This window comes from Andrographis paniculata, unplaced genomic scaffold (genome assembly GCF_009805555.1).
Source record: "Andrographis paniculata isolate CXL003 unplaced genomic scaffold, ASM980555v1 Contig34END, whole genome shotgun sequence".
NCBI lineage: Eukaryota > Viridiplantae > Streptophyta > Magnoliopsida > Lamiales > Acanthaceae > Andrographis > Andrographis paniculata.
This window is the reverse complement of record NW_026137567.1, coordinates 2,688,677-2,710,149: the sequence shown is the minus strand read 5'-3', so window position 1 is coordinate 2,710,149 and position 21,473 is coordinate 2,688,677. Positions and strand designations below refer to the sequence as shown.

Genomic DNA, 21,473 nt, shown 5'->3' with positions numbered 1-21,473 from the left:
CACTTTATATATGGATGACACAGTAAAATATATATTTATATATTTTTTTTTCCTTGAACTTTTAGTTTATATTATTTACTTCTTTATTTTAATCTTACTTTTAAAAATCGTAAATTATGTTTTTTATTTTATTTATATACATATTTATATTTTATGTAAAAAAAATTATATAAATAATAATAATAACTAATAAAACTTATTAAAATAATTTGATATATTGAATAATAATATAATACTAAAAATTATAAAATAAAAAATATTAATATACAATATAGTGTTATATATGTTATAATATTTTTACATTATTAATAATTATATATTATTTATTTAGGGATAATTGAGATAAAATCCCTCTGCACCTTATGTTATTGAAGTTCGGTCCTATTTTAAATTTCTTTATCTGCCCTGCTTTGCAGAGATCTTTATTTCTTACTCGTTCGTAACGCTTAACCCACTTTTCTGCTTCCAGTCGGTTTCTTCGCACAACTTTTCGATTTTTTGCACGTTTTCCAATTTCTCCCGTCTGTTGGTTTCATCATTTTGTTCTTCACTCTGGTGGACAAATGTATTGTAGGTATCGTTTCAAGAGATTTTTTCTATGTTCCCATTAGATTTCATCGAGTATCCACTACATGTCTTCTCTCCGTCACACTCGAACCTTCAGGTGAGTATAAAATACTTTTTATTTTCGGATGAAGTATTATGTCTAGAAGAATTTATCTAGTCTTTTGGATTCAGTAGTTTCTCTCCATTTAAATTCACACTTCATTTTTTTCTTCTTATATTTCTCTTTTGAAATATACTATATGAATATTAGTAAGGTGAAAGTTTGAATGATGCACATAATATGTTCGATAAAATGCCCCAAAAAAGATTTTGTCCTAATGTCAAAGATATGCAATGATTGGATATTCAATAAGCAGTTATACTTTTAACATTGCCACAAATAGTTATTTTTCATCATGGTGGATTGATTGTCAGTTCTTTATTTTTGTAACGATTCTTTAAGTTATATTATATTGTTTATATGTGAGATGCGTATGGTTTTATATAGGTTTGTAGTTGATAGATTTTGCAAGATTGAAAACCTTGTTGCGGTTCTTGATTTGATTGAGGTAATGAAAAAATTTGTGTGCCAAAAAAATTTTATATTTTAATTTTAGTCATTCAGAGTTTGTGTAGTGATGTGATTATGAATGCAATTTGGAACAAATTCTCTGAGATGCCTATGAAATGAATATTTTCAAATACTTTCACAATTTGTTCTTTAATTTTTTTTAATTATATAAGTTGATTTTGAAAGTTCTTACATATACTGAAGTATAATTTTGTATCTCTGTAATAATTATTACAACATTGTAATGATTCAATTGTGCAGGTGGAAGAATCTTGATGACTTGTTTTATATTTAACAATCTTCTGTATAGGTTACCAAGACATAGATACTAGCTACCAAAGCATATGAAATCATATTACAGGTACGTAAAATTTTCTCTGGGGAATGTCAACTTAATATATGTATGTAACAATGTACTCCAAGTACAAGAATTTCGACAAATTAGTTTATTGTCTATGGTAAATCAAGGGACATGACCCATAATTAGCATCTTTGATTTGATTGGCTATTATTGAGAATTTAGATGACAATTATCAAATATTTTTCTTAAACAGATTGCATTTAAAACAGAAGAACATAAATTTTCATACGTGGATATTTTTATCAATACATTTCATTTTAATTTTATCAAAATTTAAAACAAACCACTATTCCATTATCGAAACTTTTGATTTGTATGATGCATTAATTAAAAATAGAATCATTGTCTATTGACATATCATATCTATAAATAATTGTCTATATCTATTCAAATGATAAATAACTAAAACCATTTTGTATTGCACTGTTGATTTGGGAAATTTCGGGTCGATTGTTTTATGGAGTTGAGATATTTGAAAGCCAATGAACATAGACTCTATTTATGTATGTATATAGGTGCAATTAGTGAAGTTTCATCCAAATCCTTTATTAATATTCTTATGTTTTTCATTTGGTTTGATATACATATCCAGTTCTTAAGAAATTCTACAATAATCGGTCATTTTTTGCTTTTTGTTACTTTTTCTTATTTGGAAAACATTGTTTTGGATGGTTCACTCGTGTATTTTATTTGTGTACATTATAATAATTGTTGATTTTTCTCAGGTTTGTGATATATAAAGTTTTTTTTGAAGGACTGGATCTAATTTAGGACAAGATAGATCTTGAATTTGTTTTGTTCTATTCGAAGACAATTGAAGGATATAGATCAAGAAGGGCATCCACAATCATCGTCATCATTATCCAAGACTAAGGATTTGGATGATCCATTTCACTCGATTGGATTTGAGATCGAAGAGCTTATGCCTAGGAAGGTATCCGACCATGTCCTCGTTAATTTCAAGGTGTGTCATGTAAATATACAACAGGAAGATCCAAAACTGCATTGAAAATTTTTATAAATTCATTGCACCATGGTAGATGAACGGAAAGTACGGTCATAAGTATGTGTATCTAGAGTATGTAACATGTGTATATGGGTATGTGAAAAATGAAACAAGATATAAAGATAATGTATGCAGTTACGTGAATAAAGTACTCAAGTATTAACACTGAGTTTATGAGTATATATACATTACAAATGTATTATTTGTAAAGTAGCAGATATATTTGAATTTAGTTGAGTTCCTACAACGATGGAAAATTCTCTAAATGAAGTAGCAGTAGGTACACAACTAGTATGAGTTCGTACACCAAGCCAGGTTTGAAGCAACAATCATGTACTCTAACAACCAATATATTTATCACTTATGACTTGTTTAGACATCTACAAGTGGAGGTTGGACTATGATTGTACATATATCATACAACTTAACTAAGTCATTTCTGACTTGTTTAACCATCCATAGTAAATATGTATTGTTTACTTTTTTATACAATTCAGAGTGTCGTGGGAACACTACCATGATGAATTCATCTTTGGTCCGACATTAAATGAATATTTCGAACTGAAAACAACCGATTCCCCAACCACATGTTACCAGGGCATATATATTTGTTACTGAAGCATATAAGACTATTATTATATGTACGTCAGATTTGTGCCAGGGCACGTATATTTTGTATGCAGGTATATAAGTATGTGATTCAGGTACAAACACCGACTAACGAGGCATAATTAATGGTTGCTTAGGTATTATTTGTGCACTATCAGGTATCCTCAAATTTAGTTGATTTCAGTTAACTCACGCAGTGGAACTGATTCACAAACTCGGTAAGAGCACTTCCTCTGTTAACCTTGGTGGACCGAATATTGTTGTATATGCTACAATATGGATTACTATGTAATAGGTTTAAATAACAATCAATCCGTGGGAGCAATGATGTATGATAGTGTTTCCCCATTGGATTCTTGTAAACATGTACTTTTTGAATGTTAATACCCTCTAGAAATTGGTAGAAATATTTCTATCTTGTTTAAATTCCCGGTTCCCATTAACATGTGAGTATATATTGCTTTCTATGATTATTTTATTAAAATTATTTATTGTGTCAATAGTATTTTTGTGAGATTAAATTTACTTTCAATGACACAATTATATAAGAATGAGACTTGTTTGGACTATAATGGAACTATGGATATATTGGTGCATAATATATTGCATCATAGAACTTCTATTATTCTTGTATTTTCAACGTTATCCAACTAAGTATTTTTTATATAGTTTATCAATTCATAGTAGATATGTGTCGTTTATTTTTTCATATAGTTCTAAGATTCGCAAGAACACTATAATGATTAATTTACCTATGATTACCAACAACAATTGAATATTTCTAATTCAGAATGATCCGTTTCCAAGAACAAGTTATCAGAATATAGATACTCATTACTGGAGCATATGAGATCGTATTATAAGTACGTAAAAACTACCCCGGGGTATTTTGATATTTAATGCAGTATGTTATGGGTACAAGCACTGAAATCAAGGTATTATTGATGGTTGCTTAGGTATTATTTATGTAGTAGCAGATATCTTTGAATGTGGTCGACCTCACTCAATCCCTTGACAGTTGCTTAGGTATTATTTATGTAGTAGCAGATATCTTTGAATGTGGTCGACCTCACTCAATCCCTTGACGGATGAGGCAATTAAGGAACTCGATGAAAACACTTCTTCTATTAGCATTTATTCACTTCATTGGTGGTTGAGAGAAATGACAACGATTGAGAGGGTATAAACCTTTGCAGTACGTGTATATATTTTTCTTTCTTAGGTGCACCACTGATGTACTCAAGTATCCGTAAATGCACTTTTGCTCATTCTAGGCATTACTTCAACCATTGCAAGGTCTTATAATGACTTATTTAATTCCAATTTAAGAGAAGTCTGCATAACTTTTTTGGTTCATTGTTGTCTTCTTACAAGGATAACATTACTAACTGATGGGTAACATGTATATGAAAATATATGTATTTTGAAGGTATTTTGATCTAGTTAGACGGGTACATCGATCTTTTGTGAAGGTACATCATGTGCATTATTGCAATTCTGACTATGTGAATAATTAATCTTACAATCATTCACAACACAATTGATAGCATTACTCCAAATATTAAGTTTCACCAAATTCAACCAACGATTCAATCTCTCAATCAATCTTAATACAATCTCATCGAATCGGAGACCAATCAAACCAATTCACCAACGACAATCCAAAAATTACATATTACCCAAACCAAACACAAATAACATAACCTAAATCAATCCCAAATTCATTACAGACGTTCACTTACCTTGTGCTGCTCATCAGAATCTACGGTTCGGATGATGCACCTTTCAGTATTCTGGCCACAATTTTACTATGGTAGTTTTTCATATTATCAAACTCGTCATCGATACCACCAATGAGATAGACTTCCGGATTCGCGTGGCATAACTTTTGGCGAACATGTGGACCAAAGGACTGCAATCGAGAGTGTCACCTTGATGCCGACATCTTATGTATTCGGGTGTTTTCCTTACCATGGGCCATAGGTGTATTGCGATTAGGTACAACTGTACAAGTATAAAAAGCATGTCTGCAAAAATAACACAATATTTTGTTACGTAATTCGGTTTATCCATGGTCGATTAATTGTATTTATTTCGTAAATACACTAATTTTTTCGCGTTCTCTTGTCCGAACGGATTATGCAGTAAATTGCACTCAAGCACAACCCGACCTACGGTTTATTAATAAATATCATCAATCTATATTACCCAAATATCAAATTTATTAAAAAAATTTATCAGAATCTATCAGGAGTACGTAACGATACATTTCAAATACACAGTAGTCCCCTAAAAGTATAGTCAGGCTCCTCAACACCGAACTGAGACATACAAACACGGTATAAAATACTAATGTCAACAGAATAGAAAATCGAAAAAGTCCGACCAGACACTTACTTCTTCGAGCTTGTCGGGGGATGGGAGCAGGTCAGTTATTTTCTTCAATATTTTTGCACAGATCAGACGTTACTTGATCGCTAGGGATTGAAGAACGTCAGTTCGCCTAAAGATGGAAGATGTAGGGTTTAAAATCAAGATTAGGGGAGTTATAAGAAGTTTCCTGCCTCAACCCCTGTTAAATCGTGTGTAACTATTTTTTTAAAAAAAATTGTGAAAAAATGTACGCGATATTAAAGTAGAAGTATATATGATTATAATTGAGGTAGAACGGAAAATAATGTTGGTATATATTACAACTTTGAAGTATTGATAAACTTATTTCGAGTACCTGTTGCGTATATAACATTAATTGAGAGGAAGATACAATTGGGGAGTATACCTAATCTATAAAGTAGGACTAAAGTCTAATTTATTTTAAATAGGAACCGAATTACAAGTGAATTCATTCGGAGATTTTATTCCAACTTTCTCATTTATTTATTAATCTTATTTTATAAAAATATAATAATATACAATAACTTTAATTATAAATATTTTATATTTATAAAATGTGTATTTCATATAAATTTATATAATTATACATATGAATAAAAATTATTCTTTATTCCTACTAAATTCATATAATTTCATAAAAAATTCAATCAAATATGTAATATTTCATTTAAATTAAAATTATTAAAATTCATCAAAAATCACACTTTTTAAAATTAAAAAAAAAAATTATTAAAATGTCAATTAAATACATCCCCTAGATATGAAAATAGATGTAGGATTGAAATCCAATTGACCGTTGAAAAATTTTTCAAGTACAATTATGATATAAAAAAATAATAATTAAAAAAAAAATATATATATATATACAAAACAAACAAACGAACAAACGTGATACATACACGGATCGATGGCGGAAGCAGAAAGAGCATCGAGAAAGCAGCCCCAAATCATCGATAATGGATCCGTTGGACTCTACTTCTTGGAGTTGGAGTTAATCCCTAGTCTGTTATGTTGTTGGACAGCGCCGGCGCTGCGACTGCGAAAGCGACGCCGACCACCACCGCTCCTGTCTTAACTGTTTGTCTTTTCCTCCCTCCCACCCCTTCATTTCTCTTCAGTATGCGACAACCACAGCCCCTAAGGGGGATCGTCATCGCCAAATGGGTTGCGTGCAGGCGAAGGAGGCCACCCACGGAGGCCACAGGGCTGTGGACAGACTGAAGCTCGAAAACGGTTACATCAAAGGAGTAAAAGATTTCGACAAGGGCCGAGGAGGAGAGAAGAAGACCGTCGGAGAAAGTAGTATTAGTATCAACATTAATGGAGGAGGAGGAGGAGGTGCAGATGCAGATGAACTGTTCGACGGATGGCCTAAGTGGCTTGTCGACAACATTCCCAGCAACTTGCTGTCGGGATTGCTTCCCAAAACTGCCGATTCCTACGACAAACTTGCAAAGGTCTCTCTTTTTTTTTTTCTCTCTCTCAACATTGTTGGTTTTGTTGTATGTAATGTAATATTAATTGGCATTGCAGATTGGCAAGGGAACATACAGCAATGTCTACAAGGCTCGAGACAAATCCAACGGGAAGATTGTCGCGCTAAAGAAGGTTCGTTTTGATACATCGGAAGCAGAGAGCGTCAAATTCATGGCAAGAGAGATCATAATATTAAAAAAGCTCGATCATCCGAATATCATTAAACTTGAAGGGATAGCCACTTCAAGAATGCAGTGTAGTCTTTATTTAGTTTTCGATTTCATGCCGTCTGACCTCACCAAACTTATCACCCAAACTGACAGAAGGCTCACGGAACAACAAGTAAATAAAATCAATCACTTAATTTGCAATTTTCTCCGACATTCTTTTTATCGAGCTTATTGAAATCCATCTGGTGTAATTATGTATGTATGTAGGTGAAGTGTTATCTGCAGCAGTTGCTTTCAGGTCTGCAGCATTGTCACAAGAAAGGGATTTTGCACCGCGACATTAAAGGGTCGAATTTGTTGATTGATAAGAATGGGATCCTCAAAATTGCGGATTTCGGGCTAGCCAATTTTTACAAGAACAAACCAAAACGGCCCCTCACGACGCGAGTAGTGACATTGTGGTATCGAGCTCCTGAGCTGCTTCTTGGCTCCACTGATTATGGAGTCGGCATTGATCTCTGGAGCGCCGGGTGCCTTCTTGCCGAGATGTTTGTAGGGCGCCCCATTATGCCCGGTCGAAATGAGGTAGTAAAATCTTCATATATATATATATATATATATAGCTAAATTGTGTAAAATTCGCCCGTAGTTTCACGAAATTGCTTCAAATCTCCTATATTTCTAAAATTACGTCAAACTCCTCTTGGTATCATAAACTTTGCGTCAAATCACTCGGCGGTTCTTATTTAACGGTATTTAACTAAATGCTAAATGCGCTCAAACTGCGAATAAATTTTAAAATTTCAATTTCTAAACCCCTAAAATTGCAAATATATATTTTAACAGAGTCTAATACAATTTTAATCGCAAATATATAGTTTAGATCGCAATTTGGGCGCACAACGGTTAACAGAGTTTAATGCAATTTTAAAAGTACAGGGATTTAGCACAATTTTATATGAACTCACACGTAGGTTTTGTGTAATTTATCCTATATCTATCTATATATATATATATATACATATTGCTGTTTTTTAACTCATCTTGAAGCTAAACAAGAATCCATTGGGACTCAGATTGAGCAGCTTCATAAAATCTACAAGCTGTGCGGTTCGCCATCAGAAGATTTCTGGAAGACAGTGAAGCCACCGGCAACATTCCGACCCCCACAGCAATACAAAGCTAATTTCAAGGAAACCTTTTCGAATATTCCAGATGCAGCCATTGGCCTTTTGGGGAAACTTCTAGCTCTTGATCCGGGACAGAGGGGGGATGCTACTTCAGCTCTCAACAATCAAGTATAGCGCTTTTACAAGTTTTTTGCTCGGTATTAGTTGCAAGATAAATAAGACATTGTTGATTTATTATACAAACTCTGCAGTTCTTTACTGTCGACCCCTTGCCATGTGATATTTCCGGCTTACCCGTGATAGTGAATGAGGAAGATGCTCCCCCAATCCAATCCATTAATGGATTTAGGTATGTCTTCGTCCTATGAATTTATGTTCTTTTTCCTCTTGCGATTTCATCTGTGTATGATCTAAGTTTTTTATTCCATTCACAACATGGGAGACCATTTAAAAGTTTTGCCTGCTCGAGTAGTTTATATAGAAACCATAGGTGCTTGTACATTGTGATATCTTAAGTATTCGAATGGTCTAAACGAAGAATGCTTGGCTTAGGAATCATCAGTCATCCCCAACATTGTTTGTCTGATCTTTTCGAAACAATTGACTTGCAATTGAACTTAAAATTAGTATAGGCTGTTGTATCTTCATTTAGTCCTACAAAATGCATCACTAAATTGACTAACAATATTATTTTTTGCACAAGTAAAGCATAATCAAGCAATGATTTTCTTTTCAAATTTAACATCCTATAACTTTTGGAGTGGAATTACTCGTAACCAACCTATTATTGCATTGGGAAAACTGTTTTTAGTTTCGTACGTGACTCATATCATTTTAAAATTATAATTAGATTTTATATTAAATTAGTATTTATCGTAAATGATCTTCAAACGCCAGAGTTGCTAGCATAGCAGCATCGGGCATGCCGGACCTCGTGTAGATTACAAGTGGACCTCTATCTAAAATCATTTTAGGACCATAATTCCGACGCCTAAGGACTATTTATGTCATATTTTTTTAAGTTGCGGGACTAATCCATTACAGAGTTTTATGATCCTAATAAGAGGAAGTCATACAGGGACTAAAAAATGAGTTTTTCCTATGGCATTTTTTTGGCTTGATTACAAAATTTAAATAGAAATGAGAACTTCGGACAGGATTATATAAGTACATTTTTTATTTCTTGGATAGGATAGGATAGGCATTATTCTGACTACTCTTATACAATGTTTTGGTACTACAACATTGTGAAACAGAAACATCGATGGAAAGCAACAATCCAAGAAAACCGATGGAACTGATCATCCAACGAGAGATTTTGTAGACACAGCATATGCAAAACAGATAAGGGTATGTCATCGTTTTCACTTTCATCGATGCAGCAAATAAGTGTTTTTCGTAATAATTGAATAGAATGGCATTACTAGGACATGCACATGGCGAGAAACTTTATGAGGCAGGAGACAGAGACAGAAACAGCCACCGGGCAGAGCAGCAAACAGCAGGAGATCACGCGTTCTCAACAAAACCAGCGATCGGCAATAACTGAGGCGCATCCGAATGCTCTGAAGAACATCAAGAACTACCCTCTCCTGCTGGCGTCTTTGACAGAAGCTGCTCACCATCTGGAAGAGAGCAAGTCGAGCCTGTACCGGAGGTCCATTTCCAACATTGATTTTAGGAACCTTGACATTGACAAGATATCAAAGCTGTTTGGTTTGGAAGAGGAAAACTAACTGAGCTTGGCTTGGGTGCTATGTGTGTATGTATATGTATCCTCTGCTGCTGCTTAATTGAAGAGAAATTAATAATTGATGTGGATATATAAATAAATAAAGAGTTTGTTTGTTTTGTTAAATAGTTTGAAGTAATATATATGTATATATATATATATATTTTATATGATGTATAGAGAAATTAGGGTGTATTTGTTTGTGGGTTTGGGTTTTTAGATTTGGATTTTTGAATAGTAAAATGTTGAATTTGAATAATTGTTTGATGTGATATAAATATATATTGAATTGATGTTTTGAATGTAAAATAAATTTGTAATATAATATAAAAAAGAAAAATTAATTGTTTGCAAAAAGAATCTGAATAATAAACCGTTGGACTAAAAGTCACAAAAAAATACAACCTAAGTTATTTGGAAAATATATGTTATTTTTGACAAAACAATCAAACCATGGAAATTATTCAAAATCTTGATTTTTCATGATATCAACTTCTCATGTAACTTCAAACTTCAATATTGTGATTAATTGTAGAACGAGTTTTATTGACTAATCTGGTGCTGATCAACAACATTCAAATACCTTGTTTATTCACCAATAGTTTTTATATTGCAAAAATTAATATTTTAGGGGTATAAATATAATTCACCCATCATTGGTTTATATAATTTTTTTTTCCTCTTATTGCTTCAATTTTGATGCTGAAAAATAGAGCAAAATCACTCAACAAAATTTATGGACAATATCGATTGAGGCGAGCAAAACCGATTTGCTTTTATTCAAACCTCAATTGTCCGCTCAATAAGCAATAAAGATATCGAATAAATTGAAGTTTCAGATGTTTAATCTCTTTCATCAACAGTGGGTGATGAAGTTGAAATTGTCTAACCACCTAAGTAAAATGTAGATATTATATTGGATTCGATTATATTTGATTTATAACATTGTGTAATTTGTATATTAATCAATGCTAGAAAAGTAGAGAGACAAATTATTGTGTATACCTAGAAAAATTTGAAGAATAATTTATAAAATTGTGTTTATAGTTTTTCAAGATCTGAAGAATAGTCAAATTTTTAGAATTTTGTTTGCATCGGTTAAGAATTTGAATAATGAGTTATTTTGTGTTAAAATATCCAAATTACTTTAATTAATATAAATTAGCATTTTGTTCGGTTGAATTTAACATTTGCGTGTGCATAGATGAGCAGTTCATACTATATTATACAATTTGACATTTGATGAGATTAAATACAAAATTCAACATTTTTCTAAATTGTGTGAAAGTATTTTAAAATTCAATAAACAACATATTATTCGACATTTTTCAGCCTGTACTAAATAGAGGATCCATATAGATTGACATACATTGAAATTTACAAAACCATAGAATGTTTTCAATTTCTATTGTGAGTATGCACATAATAAGGGGTTTGTATTTATGATTAAAAAGGTAGAACAAATTAAAAAATGACTCGCATCGGAATGAAATATTGTTGTAACTAAGTGAGATACAAAGAAGACAATGATATGAAACCAAATCAAATTGAAGTTTATCAGTTCCTTTGTAGGATTTTACCAAAATCTTACTATTCATCCAAAATTTTTCCCCCAAAAACATCAAATCAAACACCTATTTTTTATTTTTTATATTATACTAAAAATTAATTTTACATTTAAAATATCACATCAACATCTATTTATATCACATTATACAGCTATTCAAATTCAAAATTTTTACTATTTAAATCTCAACTCAAAATCCAAACCCCCAAACAAAAGAAGAAAACAACAAAGTAGGAATGACGTCGTAATAATGCAACAATAATATGTTGTAATTCAAAGATATGTTCTCAACTAGACAAACGAAATGAAAAATACGACATACTTTCCACATCTTATGTATTAGTGTTTATTACAAAATTAAAATAGTTAAACTATTATAATCTATTTTGCTTCAGTTTAGCATTTCCGTAACATATATTAGCATTCATTGTTGTTTAAAATACTTAGATTATTATTAGTTAAAATGAATTAGCATTTTGTTTGATTGATTTCACCTTTTATATGTGCATTGAGATAATTTTGTATTATATTATTCAGCTCAGTATTTGATAGTATTAAATACAAAATTCTATCATTTTCTACATTGTATAAAAGCATTTTTAAATTTTAATAAAAAATATATTATTTGATGTTTTTCAACATCTAATACATACATAATTTATAAAAATTGATATGTAATGGAATTCCTAATTGAAATTACTTATTTGAATACTCAAACTATTCATTATGTGAAAGCATTTTAATATGGATTAGTATTTATTATTGTATTAAAATATTCAGATTCTTGCTTATTGAAATAAATTAGCATCATGTTCCATTAATTCCAGCATTTACATTGCATAGACATCTATTTATTAATTTTAGTTTTATAGTTTGATAAATTCGAATAAGTTTAACTAGGGCGTCTCGGATATTTTTAAGCCCAGACCAAAAAATAAATAATAGGCTCTATAATTTATTTATTTTTTTATGGTGTGAAGTGGATTGCCGGGCGTAGTTTGCGATGCATGTCGACTACTATAAAATTTCACAATATCTTGACTATTAAAACCAATAACTCAATAATAATAACTATAAATTCTAAAGACGAACCTAATATATGATTAATTTTTTAAAAGATCTGTTTAGAATTTATTAGAATTATAATTGGATTTGAGATTAACTTTAGAAAAATTGTAGTTAGAGTTTATTAGAATTAAAATTGAATTAGATAATTGTAGAGAAAAATATGAGATACAATTTCAATTTAACTTTAATAATTAATATATCTAATAATAATAATGCACTTTTAAAATATTTATAAATCCCAAATGCAAATGCGAGGAAGATAGAATTAATTTTAGAAAATTTAGGGTTATAATTTAATTTTAGAACTAAAATTAGATTGAGTAATAGTTAAAAAAAATAAGGGATAAAATTTAAATTAAATTGTAATATATTTAATAATAGTAAGATAAAATTAAAAATATAGGCCTTCTTAAGGTTGCTCCTGCTAAGAGGCGGCTATGAGTTTAATTTTGTTTCTGTGTGTTGGTATATGGAAATTGCTTTCTTCTCTCACAAGATTATTTATCACATTATTATATTTTAGTATCCGTGATATTTCATCCAAACTTAAGTGTCTATTTTATTGTTTTGAGTAAACTTTAAATTACTGTAGATAATTTTCTCTTATTATTTAGTTTTGCTTTTGTTTTTCATGCTATTCAAATTTTTAAAAATATTATATCAAATATAATTTTTTTTCCTCATAAAATATGACATTAAATACTAAACTTTTATTATTTTAACTTTTCAAAATTCTAAAATTCTCAAAAATCTTTTATCTAAACATAACTTATATCTTGTTACAAAGGCCAAGGATGTAAAATATATACTTATAGTTCAGTTACTATGATTGTGCATCTTGTTACTAAATAGTGTATTAATAGTTTGAGATATATTGTGAATATATAGCTTTATGGTTTTTTGGGGTATTATGAATATAATCACATGTAAGAATGTCTTACATGATTAGTGAGTATAGTTCTTAAATCAAACGTCCTCAGACTTTATATGTGCTTAAATCCTCAGAAAAGTTTCATTACCCCATCTCCAACCCATCAACTTCATTTATCCAGTTTTAACTCTAATCATAACTCTATTTTTCACTATTATTTTTCAAATATTCAATTTTTCCTATTATTTTAAACAACTTTTTATTTTTATAATGTAAAATAAATTTTTAAAAAATTTAGAAAAATAAAAAATAAATTTTAAAATTTAAATTTAAAATTAAAAAATATATATATATAGAGCGACGCCATTTTTTGACGTTGCACTGTAGTAACGCCAAAAAGTGACGCAAGATTTGGCGTCGATTGGAGACAACCGACGCCAAATAAACCAACCCAGCGCCACTAAAGTTGTTAGACCATGTTAAAATAGCAAGGGAGAGTAATGTGGTTGTGAAATTACTGAATGAATAAAGCCATTTGCAAAATATTTACTAGGTTAGATCAATAATTCATTTCATGAGAATCAAATTGTATCTTTGCCAATTCTATTTTGAGATGATATTTGGAATTAATAGTATTGATTTTGATTAGAAATCTCAACAAAACTAACTAAATTGTGCAAGTGTATTTGTTTTAAGTTTGAATTTTTATATGAATACTAAAATTTGAATTTGAATAATTATTTAATATGATATAAATAAGAATTAGTAATATTTTGAATGTAAAATTAATTTTAATTTAATATAAAAAATAGATATTTAATTTAATATGTTTTGAAAAAAAAATTGAAAAATAATAAGAATTTAATCAAAACATCCAAACAAACCGACACAAAAAATTAATGGAGTATTTAATCAGTAATAATTTATAACCTTAAAAGTTTCTTATTATCCATGTTGGGTTTTATTTCAGGTCCGAACCGAACCGAACCGACCCGATCCAACCCTGCCCATGTCGACCCGGTTTATACACCCCTGACCCCTGATCCTTAAATTGGATCATTCTTTCCCCAAATCTCATTCGTATCGATTAAGATTTATTATCGGCATCTCTTCTCCTCCAGTTCGAAATTGATGCTCTAAGGGTGATATGTTTCATTTTCCTCAGTCTTATTCAAATCTGATTCTATTCCGGGTCTTTTGTTCTTCAATTAACAGGGAAGTTTATTCCTAATTTTGGGGCTTATGTGGTTTCTTGGTAGCCCTATATATATATACTAGTGCTCGTATATGTGCGGCTACACCGCGTAGGCTTTTTGTTTTGATAGAATTTTTTTTGTGATTTTTTTTTTTATATTAATTTGTTATATGATTTAAATTACTCTACAAAATGATATATATTAATATGTTTCAAATTTCTAATAAATTTTTAAAAATTATATTATATGAATATGAATATATAAATTTAAATAAATAAATAATATGAATGTAGATATTTTGAAATAAAAAGAAAGTGACTATCCGAATTGGTGAGATGGAAAAAAGAGAGAAATAAAAGAGAATGAATTATATGAATAATTTTTTTAAAACTGTGCAACCAACCAATTTTAAAAACTTTTTAATTTTTATATTTTTTTATGTAAAATAATGAAAGAAGTGGGAGACCGAATTGATCGGATGGAATGGTGAGAGAAAGAAAGAGAATGAATTATATAAATATATTTTAGAGCAACACTGGGGGAGTCAGTTGGCCTCACATGGAATAATTGATGACAACCCGTCCAGAGGAAAGTCGGTTAACTCTTGATTTTGATATATTTTATAACTTATTTTTATTAAATTAATTATTTATTAATATCGAGTTTTGGTATAATTTATATTAATTTAATTCAATAATTGTATTTATTTAATTTTGTGTGTAAAATACTAATTTATTATTATTTTTAAGTATATTTTATAATTATTGTGTTGTATAAATTAAATTAATTGATGTGTTTCTTAAATTATATTTTTATGCATTATTTATGTTTTATTTAAATATTTAATTTGAGCTAAATTAAATATTATAAAAAAAATATAATTTGAATGTTTAATGTTGGCATAATAAATATATTTAAATAAATAATATATTTTATTTTATTAAATATTTATTGTGTAATTTTTAATAACAATTAGTGCAAAAATCTGTGTACAATTATTATTAATTGAACGACGGCTGCATTAATTCTGCACATAAATCAACGGAAGCATTTTATAGCTGGTCGGCTACATTTCCTCAACGTGGAAACTTCTGCATAGAGGAAAGCGAAGTCGGCTGCTGTGCTGAATTCAAGCGACGGCCGACTTTGCTGTCCGGAATTCAAGCGACGACTGGTAGGCTGCTGTGCGAAATTCAAGCGACGGTTGGTCGGCTGCATTAAATACGCCACACTCCCCCAGGTCCTGCACTTACTTCGATCAACCTTCATTTACTTTTGTTTTCTCCCATTTGTTCTCATTAATTCCTACACTATTAAGTAGGGGTGTCAATTCGTGTTTTCGGTCGTGTTCGTGTCAGGTTGAGCCATGGGAGTAACAGAAAAACTGTCAACCCGAACCCGAACCCGATCCGAACCCGAAATTTGACCTGAAACCCTAAACCCGAACACGACACGAAATTTTTCGGATTGGGTCCAGGTCAACCTGGTTTAGTTTCAAATCACCGAAACCCGAACGAACCCGACACGAAACAAACCCAAAAACCTGAAAAATTTTAAAATTACCTAAAAAAGTTTAATAAAAATTACAAATTTACCTTAAAAAATTTAATAAAAAAATAGTATCAAAACGACATCAATATAAATATAAAATAAATAAACATAAATATAATACATAAATAACATATCAATAGTAGCCAAACATATAAGCATAAACAATAACATAAATTCAGGCCAAAACAACGACGTAACAACATTAACAATTCATCAACATCAACATCAACATAAACACAAAGAAGCAACAAATATATCAATTCATCAATAACATCAACTTCATTGAGATCCCGAATACTATGCATTTCAACAACAACAACAGTAACTTCAACAACTGCAATTTTTTTCAGCATGAACAAATTATTATATTACTGTTTTTTATATCAATTAATACAATAGGATAAACTTAAAAGAGATAATTACTTACATAATCCTCAAAATAAGACATCTTTGTGGATTCAATTTGTTCTCCATGCAAAGTCATTCGAAGACATCTCCATAATAATGAGTGAAATCATCCAATGCAACCCCATTATTTCCTATATATAAAGTAAAAGTAGATAATAAATTTAAATATAAATTATATAAAAGTAAATACTAGATATTTATAATAAATAACCTTTTTGTTCCAAATAACTAATCTTTGCAGCAAATCAATGTTTCAATTGCATCTGGTTTCATTGCACTGCGATATTGATCAAGTATTCTTCCACCGGTGCTAAATGTTGACTCTGAAGCAACAGTAGAAATCGGTACACTCAATATATCTCGTGCCATCTTCGCCAGTTCAGGATATCTACAACCATGAACTTTCCAATAATCTAAAACATCAATGGAATGATATGGATTCATTCTTGGTTCCTTCAAATACAACTGCAATTCATTCTTTTACTCACTATTTTGGAGGATCGAAAGGTCGAAACAACAAAATTCCTGTAATTATAAATAATATCAAATACATTAATATTTTTAAATATACAATTTTATTATGCAATAATTAATATAAAAATAAATTAAAAACTCAAAATAAAAATACCTTTAAAATGTCCATATGATCGTTTTTCTTTGCTGCATCAATATTTTCCTCAAGAGTTAAAGTTCCTCTAGATGTAGAAGCACTAGATTTTCTAGAAAAACTCATATACTCATCAAACATAGAGAACAATTTAGACTTCACGTCTTCAAATTTTGTTTTGTCTTGCCCATAAAGTTTAGAATAGGAGAACTCCACAAAATTCAACTTGAATCTAGGATCAAAAACTACTGCAATAGCAAATAAAGTATTGTACTCACTCCAATATTTGTCAAATTTCTAAAACATCTGAGATGCCATTGTCTTCAAGAATCCATCATCACTACACAACCCTTGATACAGTGTGACTTCAATCTTGAAAACCACAGGAAAGTACAAGTTTGCAGTAGGATACTTCACCCCAGAAAATAGATTTGATGCAGCATAAAAAATCTCGAGAAATGAACATAATTTTTCAATCCTTGCCCACTCATCGGATGCTGGACAATACTTGAAATTAGAATCACTTAACCTCAAGTGATTGAAGACAAGCTTATAATACAAGACATATGAAAGCATCAAATATGTAGAATTCCACCTAGTCGGCACATCTTGTCGTAATGCAGTCCTAGAGTCAAGTGAACATTGATTAACAGATTCTAAGAACTGCTGCTTCCGTACTTGACTCTTTTTCACATATTTGACACATTCACGAATCTTTTCAATTGATTCATCAACATTCTTTAACCCATCTTGCACAATAAGATTGATAATATGACATCAACAACGAACATGCAAAAACTCACCACGACATATAAGTTTTCCCTTCAAAGAAAGCCTGTCCCCAAAAATTTCAGCAAATACATCATTGGCTGATGCATTATTTAGTGTAATAGTGAACATTTTTTTATCAATACCCCAAGTAGCCAACAAGCCTGAAAGTTTATCACATAAAGCAATGCCCGAATGAGGTGGTGGCATATAAGATAAATTGATTATTTTCTTTTGCAGCACCCAATTATCGTCAATATAATGTGCTGTCAAGCAAAGATAACCATCTGTGGCAATAGAAGTCCACAAATCACATGTAAAACAAATTCTATTAGAGCATGCACACATTTGTTCACCAAGTCTAATTGCTTCACTCTTATGCATCTTAATGATATCGGCTCTAGCAGTATTTCTAGATATGTGACTGACTTGTGGCTCCAAATAAGTGAAAAGAGATCGAAATGCTTCATATTCCACAAACTGAAAAGGCAACTCATGCTTGATAATGCCTAAGACAAGAAGCTCTCTAAACCGTTCTTGATCAAATTTTTGTGTCCTCACACCAAGACTATTATTACCACAATCTAATAAAACTTGACCAATATCTTTAGATAATAAATCACCGCATGTTTGCACTTGCATTTCAATGGTTTGCCCTCCTCTTGTGGCAACAACTCAAAATGTTGTCATACTTTAGATTTAGTCTTCTTTTACGTTTGGAACCCGATGTTGCTTCCAATTTCTTTCAATCGGTCTCTTGACTTATAGAGTTAGATCCCAAAAAAGTGGCTTGAGGATCCATACTGACTCATCCTCATCATCCAAAATCTCAAGATCTTCGTTTGAGTTCATAATGACTTACACAACATAAATTTTTTTTTTTTATTACTAGTTATAATATACACATCAAGAGTATGCAAACAACAGATTAAATAATGACAATACTATAAAAATATGAGGAAGAAAGAGATTTGATTATATATATATAAATACAACTAAAACAGAAAAAACATAATTTTAGATAATATTTCATCTTAATGTTCATTATGTTATATAAACAATTTTTTATTACGGATAAACTCAAGAAAAATTTTAAAACTAAATTGTAAATCGTTCATACATTCAAATTTTTTATAAAATATTCCAAAATCTTTAAACTGAACTATAAATAAATTATATTTTGAAGGTGGAAAAGAAAAAAAAATTAAAAGATAAAATAGATGAGAAGATATAAAAATTTACCGGAAGAAATGAACCGTTGGAACAAACAATTTTTCAGATTTAATTACTCCAAATGAACTCCGACGCCGTATGAAACTTGAGAGAAGAATAATATTTTCAAATTAAAATTTCAATTCGACTGGTGTTTGCGTGGTGCTACGGCAGGGCGGCTTCTTCTTAATAGGGTTTTTACTTTGGGAGGATGCTAGTCGTAGGGTGTCTGTATTTTTCTTTCTGTTCTTTCTTAATTCGTGTGTGGGGTTTTGTTTTTCTTTCTATTTTTTTATATTTTATTAATTTTTTTAATATAACATAAATATTATAAATTAAAAACAAAAAACAAAAAATCAGGTCAACCTGAAACCCGAAACCCAAAATCTGACCTGAATTTTTTTTTTCGGGTTATCAGGTCAACCTGAAACCCGACCTGAACACGACATGAATTTTTTTCGTTTCGGATTTGGGTCAACCCGATTTTTTTCAAACCCGAAATGCCCAAACGGACCTGAAAATTTTCAGGTTGAACGGGTTTGGTTTTTTGGGTCGGATTGAATTTTGACACCCCTACTGCTAAGTTATTAATTTTTAAATATGTATTTTATAATTATTTTGGTTGTATAAATTAAATTAATTGATGTGTTTCTAAAATTATATTTTTATGCTATTTATGTGTTATTTAAATATTTAATTTTAGCTAAATTAAATATTATAAGGAAATATAATTTACATATTTAATGATGGCATAATAAATATTTTTAAATAAATAGTATATTTTATTTTATTAAATATTTATTGTGTAATTTTTAATACCTGTCAATTTTGTATTAATTAGTACAAAAATCCTTGTACAATGATTATTAATTGAATGACAGTCGTATTAATTTTGCACAGAAACCAGCGGAACCATTTATAGTTGGTCGGCTGCATTTACTCAGCGCGGAAACTTCTGCATAGAGGTAAGCGTAGTCGGCTGCTGTGCGGAATTAAAACGATGGCTGGTCGGCTGCATTTAATCCGCCGGACTCCCCCAACTATTGCATTTACTCTTCTTTCTCCCAGCTGCTCCTATTAATTCTGTTTTCTCCCAGCTGCTCCCAATAATTTCTGCATTATTAAGTTATTAATTTTTAAATATATTTGTAATTATTTTTGTGTATAAATTAAATGAATTAATGTGTTTCTTGAATTATATTTTTAGACATTATTTATGTATTATTTAAATATTTAATTTTAGCTAAATTAAATATTTAATTCATGTACAAATGATATATATTGATCAACCGTCCAGTCGGACTCAAATAATTTTTGTTTTGCGTCATCAACAAACTCGAAAACTCCTGCATTAGTTTCAAATGCATTTCTTAATATATCATAACATTAAAATATTGTAACTAAGTTATTATATTAAAGTAAATGTTGCGATCTATAAAATGATATTCATATCAATAAATTTTTTACAAGTAAATCACTATAAAATAACAAATGAAATTGGAAAACACAAACTTCAACAACACCCAATATCCTCAGTAAAACTGACAATGCGGGGGTTAATTGGTAAATTTAGTCATACTTGCCTATAATATTACCACTTTGTATAACTGCTCAAAATAATAAATATTATACTATAAAGGACATTTACATAATAACAGATAGCCATCCGTACAACTTCTCATAAAATAATAAATATTACACTATTAAGGACATTTACGTAATAACAGATAGCCATCCGTACAACTTATTATATATATGTGCTTAAGGATATATATGTATATGTGTGTGTGTGAGGCAATGGGTTTGGAAGGGAGTGAAGCGAGTGAGAGCCGAGAGAGATAGTCGCTTATGTTCCTCTTTACCTTTGTGCAATCTCCTCCCTTCTTTGGGTTCCTTAGTGTCAAAACCCTTACCGTTTCCTTTTGTGGTGTTGCATCGTTGGAAGGCTTAAAGTTGGCGTGGAGTGGGATGTGACCTGAGCCTACCAAATTATTCTCAGACCCAGTCCTCACTTTCAAAGGGCCGGGAGCAAAATAAAAATTTGGAGTCCTTAAATATATATTTAATATTTTTTTACCTATAATAAAAATATTTTGTCTAGTATTTTTATACCAAAAAATATCAATAATAATAATAGTGTGAAATTGCCCATAATTTTCATGTAATTTCGAAATTTAGCATAAATTTCTCGTGTTCTTTAAAAATTATGTGGTGTTCCCTTATATTTTAA

The 21,473-nt window shown here is 30.3% G+C and overlaps 1 protein-coding gene across 1 annotated transcript; it reads left to right on the top strand.

Moving 5' to 3' along the window:
- The first annotated feature begins 6,403 nt into the window (after positions 1–6,403).
- Positions 6,404–10,063, top strand: LOC127248760 (probable serine/threonine-protein kinase At1g54610). The gene is made up of 8 exons (XM_051271276.1): positions 6,404–6,564; positions 6,663–6,944; positions 7,021–7,305; positions 7,401–7,718; positions 8,210–8,431; positions 8,515–8,612; positions 9,520–9,613; positions 9,691–10,063. Exons 1-8 carry the CDS (start codon positions 6,496–6,498, stop codon positions 9,997–9,999), a joined length of 1,677 nt encoding a protein of 558 aa, XP_051127233.1. The 5' UTR covers positions 6,404–6,495; the 3' UTR covers positions 10,000–10,063.
- The last annotated feature ends 11,410 nt before the right edge of the window (positions 10,064–21,473 follow it).

Excerpts from the sequence above, each read along its gene's own strand:
- LOC127248760 (XM_051271276.1), top strand. The coding sequence starts at position 6,496 with ATGTTGTTGGACAGCGCCGGCGCTGCGACTGCGAAAGCGACGCCGACC. Across the intron at positions 6,945-7,020 it reads CCTACGACAAACTTGCAAAG|ATTGGCAAGGGAACATACAG; the intron begins GTCTCTCTTTTT and ends TTGGCATTGCAG. Across the intron at positions 8,613-9,519 it reads CAATCCATTAATGGATTTAG|AAACATCGATGGAAAGCAAC; the intron begins GTATGTCTTCGT and ends ATTGTGAAACAG.